The sequence below is a fragment of the Mesoplodon densirostris genome, chromosome 14 (genome assembly GCF_025265405.1).
Source record: "Mesoplodon densirostris isolate mMesDen1 chromosome 14, mMesDen1 primary haplotype, whole genome shotgun sequence".
Lineage (NCBI taxonomy): Eukaryota > Metazoa > Chordata > Mammalia > Artiodactyla > Ziphiidae > Mesoplodon > Mesoplodon densirostris.
This window is the reverse complement of record NC_082674.1, coordinates 19,507,234-19,526,079: the sequence shown is the minus strand read 5'-3', so window position 1 is coordinate 19,526,079 and position 18,846 is coordinate 19,507,234. Positions and strand designations below refer to the sequence as shown.

General features: G+C 38.0%; 1 protein-coding gene across 12 annotated transcripts in view; it reads right to left on the bottom strand.

Annotated features, from left to right (window-relative positions):
• NCOA1 (nuclear receptor coactivator 1) overlaps positions 1-18,846 on the bottom strand; it is a 264,878-nt gene that overhangs the window by 77,291 nt on the left and 168,741 nt on the right. For all 12 annotated transcript variants that reach the window (XM_060116868.1, XM_060116867.1, XM_060116866.1 and 9 more), the window contains 4 exons: positions 18,011-18,108; positions 6,034-6,211; positions 3,900-4,079; positions 2,513-2,608 (listed from right to left, as the gene is read on the bottom strand). In XM_060116868.1, coding sequence (XP_059972851.1) covers positions 2,513-2,608; positions 3,900-4,079; positions 6,034-6,211; positions 18,011-18,108 — 552 coding nt within the window. The remainder of the gene's footprint in view (positions 1-2,512; positions 2,609-3,899; positions 4,080-6,033; positions 6,212-18,010; positions 18,109-18,846) is intronic.

Genomic DNA, 18,846 nt, shown 5'->3' with positions numbered 1-18,846 from the left:
AAGAGTTCTATATTAGGGCCTAAAGATGTCTGCCCTCAGCAATTAGCTGCCTGGTTTTAGAAAAGTCACCATTCCCTCATTTATAAAATGGACAGGCTAGATTCTGTAATCTCTGAGGTTCCCTCTAGATTTATAATTACTTTATGATCCAGAGCTTAATTTTTTAATTTTTATATATTTATTCTAAAATCAAGTGTATCTAAGATTTTAATGCTGGGTGCTTGGTCAGAAACAAAACTATCAGTTATAACATTGTTCCTATGGAAAAATACAGTCTTCTTTAAAACAATCTAATTTAGGATTCAATTTATAGAAATGCAATATGAGGAAAAGCTGAAATATACTGTTCCTAAATTATCCTTATAATTTTTAGGCCTCCCTTGTCTCCCACATTTATTCTGTGGCCTAACCATCACCCCTTTCCAACAGGCTTTTATTCTGCTATCTCTCGAACCCTTGTTTGGTTTTACTGACACAAAAGACCAGCTATATTTTTTAATAGACCCTATTTTTCTTTCATGCAATAATATTTTGGATTTTCAGTAAGGGTTTATTAAATTTTTCCAGTGTTGTTCATCGGTGGAAAGTGGAAAGGAACGTGTACATGGTAGACTCAAAAAGTGAATGAATAAAGGTATGGGAATTGATCATTACTACCCTTAGATGCTGTAATTGTTGCTGTAAGGGTAGTAATTGATCATTACTGTAATAGATGCTGTAAGGGTAGTAATTGATCATTACTACCCTTAGATATCAAGCTCCTAGACATTCTCTTTGTTGTATTCTATTGGGGTGGCCAAAAAGTGCGTTCGGGTTTTTCTGTAAGATGTAACGGAAAACCTGAACAAACTTTTTGGCCAAACCAATATTTTCTGCCCTAATTTATCCCCACCTACTCTTTTTTTTTTTTTTTTTTTTTTTTTTTTTGCGGTATGTGGACCTCTCACTGCTGTGGCCTCTCCCGTTGCGGAGCACAGGCTCCGGACGCGCAGGCTCAGCGGCCATGGCTCACGAGCCCAGCCGCTCCGCAGCATGTGGGATCTTCCTGGACCGGGGCACGAACCCGCGTCCCCTGCATCGGCAGGCGGACTCTCAACCACTGCAACACCAGGGAAGCCCCCCCACCTACTCTTTAGTAAGAGCAGCTGGGAGTTTATCTTTAAGAACACAAGAGTAAAGTACGCAATACAGGAATATTAGATTTCTGGGACTAAAAAATTAATAAAATATTGTAACAGGATCTTGTAAACAATGGTAAAGTGAAAAAGTACATTAAAACTAAACTTTCACAAAGAATAAAATTTAGTAGAAATGATTTTTTAAATCTTGGTCTGCTAAAAAATCTATCTATAGTATCTATCTCTATTTTAAGACTAGAGTGGTAAGTAACACATATTCAATTCTGATTGATGTAAAAGTATGAAAACCCAACATGACAAAGTGAAGATAAGATTAAACAATATAGGGGAATTCCCTGGTGGTCCAGGGGTTAAGGCTCTGCACTTCCACTGCAGGGGGCACGGGTTTGATCCCTGGTCAGGGAACTGAGATCCTGTATGCCGTGTGGTGCAGCCAAAAAGTTTTTTAAATTTAAGAAATTTAAAAAATTAACAAAAAAGATTAAGCAGTATATGAGAAATACTTTATAAATTATAAATAACAGTAACAATTTGTTTTTGTTGAAAATCAAATCTGAAGTAGGCCTTTAAAAAGAAGGGCTTAGTTTCAGGTACGCTCACTATTACTCACTTTGTGGCTCTACTGCCTTTCTTCCAGTTCTAACATACTCCTCTGTCTTAGGGCTTTTTGCAGTTCTGTCTCCTCAGTCAGGAGCACCCATTATGCACCATGCCCCATGTCCAACGCGCCCTTCCAACACACACACTTTGCACAGCTGGCACAGCCTCATCCTTTGGGGCCTACGGGCGCGATATCAGCTCGACAGGCCTTCTGTTAACCAGCTAATTTTAAAATAGGACCTCCCTATTAGTTTCCCTTATACCATTTCACACCTTTTCCGTCAAAAAAGTACAAATCTGTAATTATATCATTGCTTTTTGCTCAATCAGGTACACCCTGAGCAATCACACAGTGACAGACATTTCTAGGAATTCAATCAGTATGTGCTGAATAAATTTAAAGACAAAGAATAAAGGCAAAAAGAAATAGCCAGACGTATTTATGCACAATATTGAAACCACTTCTTTGTATCTGTTTATAAACAAATACATTAATATCTACATTGCCAAATTTCTTTCTATAGATTATGAAAAATAACTTATAATCAGAATATAGATATGTGCATAATTACAAATAATGTTCTCCCAGCACCCTGCCATAACAATGATGACAGTATCTAAAATGCACAGAATCAAGACCACATTGGAAATGTTTTCTGTACAGGACTAGTGAACAGAAGCTGAACAGCAGAGAACAGAGGGACACAATTAGTTTTAAGGGCATAGTCACATCATTAATACTGAGAGAACATTCTGAATTTTGCAGCTAGTACCTGTAGTATCTTGCTTGGTCATAAAGGATTCTACACCCGTAATAGCTGGAGGCCGAGGTAATCTCCGTGCAATACAAATCAAACATGACTGGAAATCTGCCCAAAACAAGAAGGGGAAATTGAAGGAAAGAGGGTAGAAAGTGGTTCACATCTACCACCTGCCATTAATGGTTTTTATAAAAACAGTACATGTTATATGATCTGACACAATATTGGAGTCACTCTGATCTAACAGTATAATATTAGAAATAAAATTGCTCGCAACTAAAAACTGGCAGCTCCAGATAGAGATCTAGTTAGAATAAATTATCCCTTCCCATTGAATGTTCTTACATAAACCAGAGGAGACTGATGCATCTCAAGTACTTGGATGATAACAACTTGAAGAAGTAGTTTTGGCTACATTTAAGCAACATAGTGGTTTATAAAATACAGTTTTTTAGTCCGTTTCCTATATTCATTAATGGCTACAAAGATTATTCCTATAACCACTGTGCAGAGAATAATTTATCATATGAAAAAAACATTTAATTGTTTCTGAAGAAGCATTATTTTGCCCTTGACAGAGGACTTCTATGTTTTTAGGATCTGTAATTTTTTTTGCAAGTCCCATTTCCAAATTTTTTAAAGAGGTTACACGCAATATCACACAACTAACTAAATAAGAATTTCAGTCATATAAGACAGGCTTGCATGTGTATTTTGTAAAAAGTCCCCAGTTGATTGTGGCGCCCATTCTGTGGTGAGACCCACTACATACACGGCCTCTTTTGCATCTGACTGACTTCTCGGCTGCTACCTTCCCTAGTCCTTACTCCAGTTTCCAATTTGTGGTGTTCTTAACTTAGCTCAGTTTAAGCTTGCATGGAAAACTCATCCACTGTAACAAATTTAACTAATACCATGTTCATATCCTGTTCATATTAGAGCTTCAGCAGTGTTTTCATCTGTTCATAAGCTTTCTCCTTATAAATTACCTTGTATGGCCTCAAAAATACTAACTCTATTCTCCAGTGTTCCATATACTCTAAGCTTGAAACTTTCTAAAAATCAGAGCTGTTCAACAGCCTGCTGCATCTGGTACATTTCCAACTGGCAGCAGTTAGTTACAGCTCTTATTTCTAGGCAGCAAGTTGGTTTGAATTTGACATTTTAGTGGGAATGTCAGCTTAAAACTGAGGATTTGGGGGCATTTTAAATGGGTAATTCTAGATGTTAGCAATTTTTTTCTTAAGTATTAAGAAATACAGAGCAAATTGAATAGCCACTATGATATATAATAACCAAAAATACTATCTGAAGAAGGCAGTTTATAATCAATTTCCTCTCTGTTCCTAAAACCATGGAAAAAGCAGTCAAACAGCTTAAAATCACCCTTTGTTTTTACCTTCTCCATCCTCTTGAATTGATTTTGGCTGTGACACAGTGAAACACTGCATTACTTCATACCGCTGGCAAGCTTCCTGGTTCTCGGTGCCTGGCTCATCTGGAGGGTGAATTAGCATCCTGCAGTTAAAGGTATGGCTATTTCGTCGTGTTGCCTCTTGAGGCCAAGGAACTCCATTTACTGTGAAAGAAAGATTGATTATGCCTGTGAAAAAGGTGAAAAAGTACAAACTCTGAAGATACAAAAGACATACCTTTACTCATCTGCTTAATTAGCTACTCAGATTAAAAGACAGACTTCCTCAGATCCAACATTATCCTGAGGGAATAGGATACTTATCTTCCTTAGCAAGGCTAAATGTTTACCAATTAGAAAAATGTAAAATTTGCAAGAAATTGTATAGGATTTCCTCCCTCAAAGATAAGGTCTTACAAATAACCTTAATTCACTAACAGCTTTTATAAACAGATAAAGACAAAATTAAAAGTTAATAGCTTTAAAAAGTTAATAGCTTATTGCTCTTTTGCTCAGAATTTTACAGCAGTTAATTAATGAGCTTTTCCACTTGTTTCCTGTTATACCCTGGCAATGAAAAAAATGATTGAAAATCACAGGGCTGTTGTTAGGCAAGGGTTTTAACCTGGTAGGCATGGATGCTTAAGGATGGCTTGTGTGTGTGTGCACCCTTTTGGTTGGAGGAGTCCAAGTTTTTCATATGAGCCTGTGACTCAAAAAAATATTTAGAATAGACAGAGACCAATCTTGGTTTCTTAAATCATTTTTTCTTGCTCTTTATTTTATTTGCACAGTCTGCATGCTACAATGCCTTGAATATAGTGGGTAATCATTACATAAAAATGACTGTTAAAACAGAAATGTTACCTGATTCAGTATAAGAAAAGTGAATTCAGTTATAGAGAAGATAACTGTACATTTCAAGTGAGAATCACTGTGTGGCGGGTCACCATTTCCCAGTTACAATGTTATATTCAAACCATGGTGGCAGTCAGAGGGGTTTTTCAGCTATTCTCTCCCCATTCCCAACAGATTTCTTACCATAGCCTCGCCGTTGAACCTCCTTCCTTTTTACTATCTCATCACTCTATAACTGTTAGAGGAAATCATGGAAACAAACCTATACTGGAGTACGGAGTCTTGGTTGGTCTTTGAACTAGCTCTGAGTTTTGGGTTAATGGCTTAATCTTTGCCTTGTCTTTAAAATAAAGGAATCCACTGTATTATCTCCAAAGTCACTTACACTCTAAAATTCTATAACACATTAAGACCCCTTGGTAACTCAAGTATCAAACTAGCGATTTTAAGAGGAACAATTGTTTCAGGCTTCCAGTTACTATAAACACATACTACTCTTTTCAAAGAAGAAATAGGATTCCACTTCATCGAGTGAACAACACAGAAAATTAAGAGCTATGGATAACATTTTATTTGCATGTTTCGTTGAGTTACATAGGATTTCTAGCCAAGACTCTCCCCCAACTTTTGGAGCACATACAGGCTAAAGACTAGGCACATGGCTTAGTGAATAGAACACAAGCCGGAAATCAGGCCCCATCCATACTCTCAGCTAGGCTCCTTTAGCAGTGAACAACCCATCCAACCATACTTAGAACTACTGAGTTGAAACCACTCACATCCAAAAATGTTAATTTTAGTAAGTATGTAATATGAAGGGTATTCCTTCCTCCCTCCTTACCCTCTTTCCTCTCTCCCTCCCTTCCTCCCTCCTTCCTTTTCTTTTCTTTGAGCAAGGTGGTAGGATACATTATATACATTTGTCTCTTCCTTGTACATAATTAAAATGGAAAACAAAGGGAATTCCAAGCAGAAGCTTCTTGTGGCAAGACAACTAACTGCTCTGCCTCCTAACACTGTCACATAATTGTGGCATAATCTAGAGGAAGAGGATAAAAGGAATGCTCTCTATCAGCTATTTGATGACACTCCTCCATATTTAATCTCAGGCTGAAATTAAATTTTAAAATATTTTTAGTACGTTATTATATATATTAGGATAATACTATATATTATAAATATAACAATGATATATTATATATATTATGTGAAGGGAAGCTATAGAGAGTTCATATTCTTTTAAAAAACACATTTCTTTTACCTAACGATTTTGGTAGCAGATTCTTCACAAATTCCGCATGATCACCCACATGCAGTATGCTGTAGACACTGGTATTCATTAATTCCTCCTGATTGTAACCCAAGTAGCTGGTCACATTTTCTGACACAAATACAATTCTCCCTTCACAGTTCACAACAAAGAAAAATCCATCCAAAGCCTGCAAAGCCAAAAAAACGATTAAGAGGTTATGGGGTTAAAAGAGAGAAGAAAAATACATATACATTTCTCTACTGAAAAAGAGATGGGAAATATATGCCAACTTAAAAAACGGGGCACTGAATAGAAGATTTAACATTGCATGTTCTCTGTGGAGGGAACAGGATTTTTAAACAGACTGTACACTCATGTTTCAAGTAGGCATCAATGAATATGTCAAACGTCTTCCTTGGAAAGAAATTTTATGGCAGCAAATGTGAAGTAAATGACTGACCCATTCAGTCAGTCATAAACATCTCTAAACTGTAAGCTAAGACCTGGTGTCTACCCTCAAGGAACTTGCAGTGGGGAGAGAGACATAAGCATAATAAAACACCAGTGAGAAATGCAGTATCAGAGCCATACACAGACTACTCTGTGAGCACAAAGAAGGATACTTATTTGAGGTCGAGGTGGGCAGCAAAGAAAGGCTCCTTACAGACCCTGATCTGAGCTATAAAAGGCATAGTGGAAGAGGGGAGGAGGAATGAGGCAAGAACATTCTAGGCAGAGGAGAGAACATGGCACATAATGGAACAAAAAAGCCATTTGGAGCTGCTGGAGCACAAGGCACAGGCAGGCAGTGAGTCTGGAGAGGTGGACAGGAGCCAAATCACAGAGGACCTTCTATGCACTGCGAGGGAGCCAGAGACCTCCAAAAGAAGATGTACATGCCCCAAGGGGACATAATATCCACAGGGGTGCAGGGAAAAGAAGTCGGAATCTCTATTTATAGCATAATCTAAAACATAAGGAAGAAATTAAGCTTAATTAACATATCAACACCCTGGTGCCTCACTCAGTCTAGTCACATATCACAAACCACGGAATCTGAGAGAAGATCCAGAATGCAGAGGTTGACAGCGGTACCTTATTTATAATCTTTCTGTTTATCACAACATATTACAGTTTACTTGCTATAGAATGTATAAAAGCAATAAAAACAAGACCTTTAAAAAGTAGAACATTTATAGAATTTTGTAACAAGATGTAACCACCCTTTGTATCATACAGGGGTTTGCTGGTTACTGGTGGCAAAAGACTTAAGCCATCCAGCAATGCTGATGGGCTACTCATTTTTGTTTTTGAAAAAGGTTAAGTGTCCCAAGTTTGCTGACCTTTTCTATGATGCTGGGTGCTAATGATAATATCCTACTAAGAAGGTATTTTCCAAATAATAAACACACCTAATTTTGTTCCTTCAGGGTAAAGATGAAATTTTAACAATGAATAAAAAATAAACTGCTTTCAAAAAGACACTTATGCTATAGAGACAACACGTGAAAATGGATGTTTTGAAATGTTACCACAGTTATAATTTTGTTGCTGAAAATGATGTACACCACTTATAAAAATTATCTTCTCAGTGTAAAACATTTAGAAACAAAACCTTTTCCCTGTGCAAAATTCTTCCAATAAGAGTTTCAATGGGCTTTAAAAACCCGTGTTTTAAAAAAGGAAAATGCAACTCCTTTTGATTAATTTGGAGAATCACTATTTGAGATAAAAAAGGATGGAATTTAGGGAATTCCCTGGAGGTCCAGTGGTTAGGACTCGGCGCTTTCACTGCCGGGGCAGGGGTTCAATCCCTGGTCAGGGAACTAAGATCCTGCAAGCTGCACAGCGTGGCCAAAAAAAAAAAAAAAATTGAAATTTGAAGAAAAACCTTTGCATAATTGGTAGATAGGATTTCAAAATGAGTATCGTGACTTAGTAAACTCATCCAATGGTATATTTTTCCATTTGTATCTACCTCATTAAGCCAAATATTAAAATAAACTGAACTTGAAACTACATCTTCAAATCACTGTGTCCCAAAGCATTCAACCAAGATTTTAAAAAATAATGAAGTACAGCATTGTTCTCATTAAAAATACTGCTAACACTTTCTTTAACAAGAACAAAAAGAAATAAAACTGTTTTTATTCCACCTGTTGTGACTATTTTTCATTTAGTTCATAATGCAAAGAGGAGAGGGATGTGATTAATAATCTAAAAACCTCAACACTAGATAACCCTTTGCTAAACTATTTTGGATTTAGATGAGCACAGGAAAGCACCCTCATATCTAATTGTTTTCTTAAAGTCAGATTAGCTATAAATTTCATAACAGGTAATCTCTCTCTCTCTCTCTATATATATATATATATTTGTCTGGCAGTTTATATTAAAATAGGGTAACTGAAATGCAGACTTTTTTTTTTTTTTTGAGGTACGTGGGCCTCTCACTGTCGTGGCCTCTCCCGTTGCGGAGCACAGGCTCCGGACACGCAGGCTCAGAGGCCATGGCTCACGGGCCCAGCCGCTCGGCAGCATGTGGGATCTTCCCGGACCGGGGCACGAACCCGTGTCCCCTGCATCGGCAGGTGGACTCTTAACCACTGCGCCACCAGGGAAGCCCGAGACATATTTTTTAAAAAGAAGATCTAAAAATTCTTTAAAATGTTCTTAGCTATTAATTGAATCAGTGTAACTACAATTTAACTTTCTTTTTTTCTTTTTGGTCTCTTAAAAGAGTTTAATAAAGAACAGTTTGGGTATAACTAAGTATCATAGTTCAGAGCAAGAAACAGGATTGATATCAAAACACAGGCAAGTAAAAAAAACTTGGCCATTTCATGGTGAACCACTTCCAGGGGCCACACCATCCAGCTTCTAAAGCACTACCTTCTTCTATTTTCCATCTAGTTTTCAGGGTGTCCTTTTTAGCTCCTTGCTCTCTGCCTCCCTAGTGACACTATCTTCAAAGCCACAGTTTTTCCCTTGCTCTTTTTTTTTAATATATAAATTTATTTATTTTATTTTATTTATTTTTGGCTGCCTTGGGTCTTCATTGCTGTGCGCGCGCTTTCTCTAGTTGCAGTGAGCGGGGGCTACCCTTTGTTGTAGTGTGTGGACGTCTCATTGCGGTGGCTTCTCTTGTTGTGGAACACGGGCTCTAGGCATGTGGGCTTCAGTAGTTGTAGCTTGCGGGCTCTAGAGTGCAGGCTCAGTAGTTGTGTTGCACAGGCTTAGTTGCTCCACGGCATGTGGAATCTTCCCAGACCAGGGCTCGAACCCATGTCCCCTGCACTGGCAGGTGGATTCTTAACCACTGTGCCACCAGGGAAGCCCTCCCTTGCTTTTCTCACTCTCCACGTCTGGAAGTTATCCACTGTCTGCCGAGGGGCTGGGAGAGGTTGAGACCCACTCCTGGGATCATCTCTGCCCAATCTGAAGACTGTCCAGCAGTGGGCACAAGGCTGGTGGTGCTGATCTCGAGCACCAGCAAGGCCCAGGGATTCACCTGGACTACTCGGTGCAATTATTTTTAAGGCATTTGTGAAATCCAAAGGATTTAAACTTCCTTTGCAGTAGGCCTGGAGTCCCTGCAGTCTCCCGTTTCCACAGATTTTCTGGGACTTCTCCAAGTTCTCCCATTGACTGCACCTGACCTCACTGCCAAGCTGGCAAGTTATTCTAGTAGCTGGCCTCTGGAATATGCAGCTGGTCAGCCTTACAGGGAGTACAGAACTTTCACCAGGTCTCTGTTTGGCCTCGGTTACATGGACTCATCGTTTCCTCTGAGAAGTCTGGGGCATCATATTTCTTTTGAGTTTCTCCAGAAAAGGTTGGCTTGGCAAACAGGTTAACAGAGGCTGCCCCACAGTTGCAGAGAGGTCCTGCTGACCTTCTCCTGAGATACAGACAGCCTGCCCTGTGCTAGAAATGAGTATTTTTTGTTTTTTTAAATTATAAATGAAATATAACTTAAACTTTTTTTATATGAAAATTAAGTAGATAGTATAAGATCTGCCAAAATCCTACCCCCAAGAGATTGGTAACATTTCAAGGAATCCTTTGAGACTATTCCTATGAATATACAAACATCTTTAATTTCTAAAAGTGTGTCTGATTAATATAACCTGCTAATACTTGTTCTTATCCTACAAGTTTCCCTCATATGTTGTGCATATAATTAACTTCCAAGTGTGCTCCTAGGAAGGAATCTTCCTGTTTCTCCAAGTCCTGACAGCTGGGCTGACACTGAGCTACACACAGGAGATGATAACAAATGCCACTCCATTCTGTACAGCATCATCAGTTGGAGGGGTTTTTCTCTCTACCCAGGATATCAGTCTTCGAAGAGGACCACCTTGGGTCTCACACTGGCCAAGGCTTCTCACAGGGCCCTCGCTTTAAATGACTACACAAGCTTCACTAAGTAACACCTAAGTGTCAGTCACTGGATAAAGTTCTGGGAATAAAACACATATTCTCAACAATTTTATAGTCTCTGACGGGAAAAAAACAAGTACGTGTAGTCACATTATAGTACAATGGAGGAATTCATAAAGGTTAGGCACAGAGTGAAGCACCCAAGTGGGCAAAGGGATGACTGCTGTCGGTAAGGTTTCCTGGGAGGAGGCCACATGACACCTCAACTGAGGCTTGAAGGACACAGCAGTAACTCGGGTGGGCGAGGGGTGGAAAGAACATTCAAAACAGAGGAAGCAGCTCAGAGGTTTAAAAAAAAGAAGAAATCACCTTGTACGTACTTGTCATATTTGTGTTATATTTAACAATAAAAAGTTTTTTTGAAAAAGCTTCAAGGAAAACCAAAAAAAAAAAAAAAGAAAGAAAGCAAAAATGGCCATGGGGATCATCTTGAAGGCAATGCTTTTAAGCAGGAGACTGACATGATCTGCTTGAACAAAGATCCTTCTGGCAGTGGGTATGGCATGTGGACTGGAAGCAAGCAGACAAACTGCAATGGTATTGTGATACTCCAGTTCAAATGCGAGCCCGAATCAAGGCAATGGCAGTGGAAGTGATAGAAGAGAATTCTACAGAGGCAGGAGAAACAGATTTGGTGATCTCTAGCAGCTGTGGCAACAAGCACTTGGGGCGATCCTTCATTAATGACTTTAGGGTTCTGGTAGACAAGTGCCTTTCCCTAACAAAGGGGATTCAAGGGGGAAAAAAAAATCTAGTTTTTAATTTTTTGACTTTTCTTTTTTCAAACAGGAGAGAAAGGGATCGATTATAAATTTAGTTTTAGAAATGTTATATTTGAAATGACTGAGGAACTTTCTGGTAGAGATGCTCAAAAGGCAGCAGGATATGATGAAAGGGAAGCTGTGAAAAGAGATATGGGCTAAAGACAGACATTCTTGACTTACAGGTACATACAGTATCATTTAGTTTTTGTTTATTTTTAACTACAATCATCTTTTCCCCTTCCACAGAATATCTGATTTCCTTTGAGGAGTTACTTCTTCCTCATTTAATAAAGTCTCGTGGGATTCTTAATCAGGTCGTTGGGAAACTTCCTCCTTAAATGTGAGCCTTGAGAATTACAAAAAGAACGAACATGGCTGGAACACATTCATTCTGGCAGCCGGGCACTGTCCAGATGGGTCTTTTGAAGAGACCATTCGTACAGTTTCTGCTTTCTAGCCTCCATAAGATGCCTTGGTTTCACCTTATTTCTAAGCACAGTTCTGTGGTATCCAAATAGCATCCCAATAAATTCACATTTGCTTAACTTAGTCATAACTGGTATCTGTTGCTTCAAATCAGAAAACTCTAATTGGTATTTTACACACACACACACACGAACACATCATATAGACTGAGACATAGATGTTGATAAAACTGTCCAGGAAATGTGCACAGAATAAAAGACAAAAGGAAAAGAGCCAAGGCCAGAACCTTGGGGGATGCTAACATTTAAAAGAAAGAGAAATCTGAGAAAAAGGCTGAAGAGCAGCCAGAGAGGCAAGGAGATAGTTTTATAAAAGAGGCTCACGAGGAGTTTTAAGGAAGAGGGAAGTGGGTGGTTAACAGTGTCAAAGAGCCACAAAGCAACGTAAGGAACGGTATAATATGAGGTTAGGAGGCCTGAACGCACATGCAAGGTATAGGGAGACTTCTGTGACTAAAGCAGAATTTTCTTGTGGAGCAATAGGAAATAAGCAGCGTTAGAGTCAGATAATGCAGAGCTCTGAATAGGAGGTAGAGGAATTTAGACAGCAAAGAACACTGGAGAATGAGGAGCTTTAAAAAAAAAAAAAAGCCTATAAATTCTAATACCACTCTCTCTTTTGTTTTATTTTGCTTTTTGTTTTTGTTTTTGTTTTTGGCCACACCGCATGGCATGTGGGATCTTAGTTCCCTGACCAGGGATCGAACCTGAACCCCGTGCACTGGAAGTGCAGCGTCTCAACCACTGGACTGCCAAGGAAGTCCCACCACTCTCTCTTTAAGTGTGAGGAAATTACCTCTAATACCTTTATTCTTCACTCGTGCTACCTTTTTATGTTTAAGAAAAAGGAGGGGGAAATATACTGAAAATTGTATGGTGAGAATTTCTCACAATATCGTGGATATTTGGTCACCTTCTAGATGTGCAGATCTTCTACCTGAGCAGGCCCCTGTAGACTGATGACAAATAGAACTTTCTGCAATGATGGAAATGTTCTCTTTCTGTGTTGTCGATACAGTAGCTACTAACCACATGGGGGTATGGAGCATTTTAAATGTGGCTGGTGAGAATTTTTCTCACCAGACATTCAGCAAAAATGTCTGAATTTTTCATTGTATTTAACTTTGAATAGCCATGTGTAACTATCTTACTGAACAGTGCAGCTCTAGACTGCAGCCTGGATAAGTCCATGAACAATCTCGTGGTGGCTTTTCTACCACCTCTTCTCTTAGCCGCCCTGGATCAGATTTCATAAAGTTTAAGGCAATGAGGCAGGATTGGGAGATACAGAAGAAGGGTTAGAAAAGGTTGTCAATGAAGGCACCTTTGAAGTCTATAAAAGTAATTCTATTTTACAGTCTCAGTTTCACATCTGTATAGCTCATAAATAAAAATATTATTAGCTCCTTGAAGTCAAGAACCTAAATATATTTCTATTCTGAGTTTTTGGAACTTCTAATTTGATTTTTTTTTTTTTTGCAGTTCACGGGCCTCTCACCGCTGTGGCCTCTCCTGCCGCAGAGCACAGGCTCTGGACGCGCAGGCCCAGCAGCCATGGCTCACGGGCCCAGCCGCTCCACGGCCTGTGGGATCCTCCCAGACCGGGGCACGGACCCGCGTCCCCTGCATCGGCCGGTGGACTCTCAACCACTGCGCCACCAGGGAAGCCCTAATTTGATGTGTTTTGTCATATTTGAAAACGCTTGCCTAATGACATGTAATTCATGTGTAATGTTGTGTTACAGTTTTCCTTTGATTCATAGTGGTTTTCAGGGTAATAATTTCATCATCTAAAAAAAATGCTTTCTTCTTACAGCAGTTTTGAATGGATGCTTTCCTGTCGTTTTCTGTTCATTTTAAAGTGTTATAGATTTTTCTTACACAGAAATAACAAATGTCTATGTAAATTAAAGCAGTAGTAGTATTCTCTGGCTCCAGTTGTGCTGTTTTCAGTTTGTGGATAGTCTATTTGCTCTCCTTATTGATCTCTGTGGTTTCTGAAGAACCTGTGGTAAAACTGGGATTTAAATGACTACCACTTCTCTACAGGAACTCCACAAATCTCAAGGACCTCTATACCTTATACTTTTTCAGTATCTCAAATGGCATTATATGCAGAAAATACATTTCATAAATATTTAATGAATTGACAGGAGATATAAAGTTCTTAGGCCAGTTTTAAACTTAGGGACACTGAGAAGGCAGACAGAACCGCAAGAGAAAAACTAGAAGATATGAAGAGACTAGTCTACTGATATCCTGCAGAGTAGAGGAGATAAGCAATAAGTGCTAGGATGGGTCAGGTCTCATCCTAGGATGGGAAGGGTCCAAGTGTAACCAAGTAGTGGGATGGGAACAGGAACCAAGGCCGGGGAAGAGATGGGATAGCGGGAAATGAGCCTAAGGTACTTTTCTTTCTTTAACTTATTTTCCTCTAATGGCTTATATTAAAAAATTTAAAATATAGCAAAGTTGGAATAATTTTGTAGTGAACATCTGTATATCCACCACACAGATTCTACCACTGACATTTTTACTATACTTCTTATAACACTATTTCCAAAAGGCAGTCATGTGTCATGCAATCAATTTAAGGGGTTGTGAAAAGAACAAAAACATCAGAGTCCATCACATGTGGTGGCTTTCCCCTCTCCCAGTTATATGTTATACACTCACCCAGAGAGTAGTTTCTATCCAGCTTCAATGGCCAATGTTTTTTATATTTTACAACACTATAAAATATGTGCTCATTCCCCTAATAAAAATCATTAAAGGGCTTCCCTGGTGGTGCAGTGGTTGAGAGTCCACCTGCCAATGCAGGGGACATGGGTTCGTGCCCTGATCCGGGAGGATCCCATGTGCCGCGGAGCGGCTGGGCCCGTGAGCCATGGCCGCTGAGCCTGCGCGTCCAGAGCCTGTGCTCCGCAACTGGAGAGGCCACAACAGTGAGAGGCCCACGTACCGCAAAAAAAAAAAAAAAAAAAAATCATTAAAACCAACAGGCTCAAGTAACAAAGCACTTGTATAGCTTGGAGTAGGAAAAGGAATTTAGGTTTTGAGGGGGAACTTGCTAACAGGAGAGTCAAAAATATTTAGCAGCCTGTTAAAAGTACAGGAATAGAGTTCGGAAAGAGGTTAAAGCAAGAAGTACATATTTGAGAGTCATCTCTAAAGATATAAAAGATGAAGCAAATGATATTACTTGGGCAAAAAACCAAGCACTAAATTTTGAGAATGTTCTCACATTAGCGGTGTTGGTAGAGGGAATTATGGTTCATACAAAAACAGAATAGTTAGGGTAATAGGAAAAAAATGTATAAAGGAGTTAGAAAATCAAGAGACCTATACAAGTTTGAGTGTTAGGAAGACTTCACCAGAAAGAAGGGCCTTGTGGTGGGACAGGAAAGGAGAATTTATTTAATTTTATAGATATTTATTTTTAAATATGTGTATGATTTAAATACACATATTTATATTTAAGTATATGCACGTACATAATGAACATACATATATAAAAAAATAAAATTAGGCCTAGAGATGGAAAAGCCTAATTTGTGGGGAATGAGTGTGTATATATACACACATATATGGGTTTTTAAACATTCATGTATGAAGAAGGAGTACTTAAGGTGATGAGCCTGCTCGGAAACAAAATATCTGTTTTGAGAAGAGAGGGAGGAAAGATTAGATAGGAAAAAACGGGTGAAAATTACACAGTAATTACAAAGTAATTCAAGATTAAAAGTTCTTAATTTTAAAAAGTTTGACAACGTTGTTAAAATAGAAAGTTCTCTTATAATGCCTACATAAATAGTTTAAAATTTTTGGTCAGGAAAACACCTACTGTAATAAACTGAGGCATCCCTTACTCAAAAGTGAAATTCTACAGTAGAAATTAGCACTAACTAGCTAAATAATTCTAAAAGTTTTATTTTCCCACTAGTCCTAACTATAATAAAGAAGTAGCAAAGCCAGACAGTTGTCTTCAGTCTTCCATCTGACCATTAGAATGCCTTTATCAAAATTTCTTTTTCTTTTTTAACATCTTTATTGGAGTATAATTAATTTACAATGGTGTGCTAGTTTCTGCTTTATAACAAAGTGAATCAGCTACATATATACATATATCCCCATATCTCCTCCCTCTTGCGCCTCCCTCCCATCCTCTCTATCTAGGTGGTCACAGAGCACCAAGCTGATCTCCCTGTGCTATGCGGCTGCTTCCCACTAGCTATCTACTTTACATTTGGTAGTGTACATATGTCTATGCCACTCTCTCACTTTGTCACAGCTTATCCTTCCCCCTCCCCATTTTCTCAAGTCCATTCTCCATGTCTGAGTCTTTATTCCTGTCCTGCCCCTAGGTTCTTCAGAACAAATTTTTTTTTTTAGATTCCATATGTATGTGTTAGCATACAGTATTTGTTTTTCTCTTTCTGACTTACTTCACTCTGTATGACAGACTCTAGATCCATCCACCTCACTACAAATAACTCAATTTCATTTCTTTCTATGGCTGAGTAATATTCCACTGTACATATGTGCCACATATTCTTTATCCATTCATCTGTTGATGGACACTTAGGTTGTTTCCATGTCCTGGCTATTGTAAATAGAGCTGCAATGAACAGTGTGGTACATGACTCTTTCTGAATTCTGGTTTTCTCAGGGTATATGCCCAGTAGTGGGACTGCTGGGTTGTATGGTAGTTCTGTTTTTAGTTTTTTAAGGCACCTCCATACTGTTCTCCATAGTGGCTGTATCAATTTACATTCCCACCAACAGTGCAAGAGGGTTCCCTTTACTCCACACCCTGTCCAGCATTTATTGTTTGTAGATTTTTTTGATGATGGCCATCGTGACTGGTGTGAGGTGATACCTCATTGTAGTTTTGATTTGCATTTCTCTAATATTAGTGATGTTGAGCATCCCTTCATGTGTTTGTTGGCAATCTGTATATCTTCTTTTGAGATTTGTCTATTTAGGTTTTCTGCCCATTTTTGGATGGGGTTGTTTGTTTTTTTGATATTGAGCTGCATGAGCTGCTTGTAAATTTTGGAAATTAATCCTTTGTCAGTTGCTTCATTTGCAAATATTTTCTCTCATTCTGAGGGCTTTTTCATCTTGTTTATGTTTTCCTTTGCTGTGCAAAAGCTTTTAAGTTTCATTAGGTCTCATTTGTTTATTTTTGTTTTTATTTCCCTTTCTCTAGGAGGTGGGTCAAAAGAGATCTTTGCTGCAATTTATGTCAAAGAGTGTTCTGCCTATGTTTTCCTCTAAGAGTTTTATAGTGTCTGGCCTTACATTTAGGTCTTTAATCCATTTTGAGTTTATTTTTGTGTATGGTATTAGGGAGTGTTCTAATTTCATTCTTTTACATGGAGCTGTCCAGTTTTCCCAGCACCACTTATTGAAGAGGCTGTCTTTTCTCCATTGTATATTCTGGCCTCCTTTATCAAAGGTAAGGTGACCATATGTGCGTGAGTTTATCTCTGGGCTTTCTATCCTGTTCCACTGATCTATATTTCTGTTTTTGTGCCAGTACCATACTGTCTTGATTACTGTAGCTTTGTAGTATAGTCTGAGGTCCAGGAGCCTGATTCCTCCAGCTCCGTTTTTCTTTCTCAAGATTTCTTTGGCTATTCGGGGTCTTTTGTGTTTCCACACAAATTGTAAAATTTATTGTTCTAGTTCTGTGAAAAATGCCATTGGTAGTTTGATAGGGATTGCACTGAATCTGTAGATTGCTTTGGGTAGTACAGTCATTTTCACAATGTTGATTCTTCCAATCCAAGAACATGGTATATCTCTCCATCTGTTTGTATTATCTAAAATTCCTTTCATCAGTGTCTTATAGTTTTCTGCATACAGGTCTTTTGTCTCCTTAGGTAGGTTTATTCCTAGATATTTTATTCTTTTTGTTGCAGTGGTAAATGGGAGTGTTTCCTTAATTTCTCTTTCAGATTTTTCATCATTAGTATATAGGAATGCAAGAGATTTCTTTGCATTAATTTTGTATCCTGCTACTTTACCAAATTTATCGATTAGCTCTAGTAGTTTTCTGATAGCATCTTTATGAAAATTTCTCATGTTCATTATTCACATTTAATTTTGAAATAGTAACAATGGTCAATATAGTTTCTAAAATAAAATAATTATTAAAAGTTCCTTAACACTTTACTTTGTTTTATAATTTATTAACTGGATGTTAAAACATAAAAGAAGATAAAGAAAAAAACCAAATTGGCTAGAAAAAAGATTCTGATCACTTTTTGAGTCAATGAGAACAGCTACCTCCAAAAGAAGAGGTCCCAAGGATTCCTTTTCTATCACTCCTTGACTACTCGACGAGATGTCTGACTTCTGTACTTCATCATCAGTTGTTGATTTCTCTGTAACAAAACAGCAAAAAGTCACACATCCAAAAAGAGCTCATTTCCATAATGGCATGTTTATTAAGACATGAATTCACCTAATTTCAGATTCAAATAACATTTATTCATTATGTAGGCACCTTCACATTTAATCTTAATTATACTCATTTTATGGATGATGAAATTGAGGTTCACAAAGGTTAAATAATGTGTCCCAAATCATATAACTAATAAATGGCAGCAGGAGGATTTGAATTCTGACCTACCAAGTCCAGTGTTCCAACAAATGGAAAAAATGGTGTAAAAATATACAGCCTTTTAAAAAAAAGTCTACACCAAAAATTTTTAAGAAATAAGTAAATTGTAAAAGAATAATTATTTCCTCTATCTTTCTCCTTTTCTGATTTGATTAATTGCCATTGAAGAGAGAGTGAAGGTACAATTCTGTGAGCCTGCGTGAAACAGCTAACTTTTCACCTTCATGTCATGATGATCTGATTGATAAAACTGCAACTGCTAAATGATTTAGAATTCTTTTGTGTGGTGATGTTGAAAAGTCTATCCATCATCTTAAAGCAGCAGCATACTTATATAAAAGTTTCCAATCTGTCAGACTAATTAGCTCACCAAAAAGCAAATACAGTATTACTAAATATAGAGCTTCATTTTTTTCACTTTAAAATATGAAGTATTTCAAATATTCCAAAAAATACAGAAAGTGGCATAGCATACAGTCACACAGCCACCATTCATTTT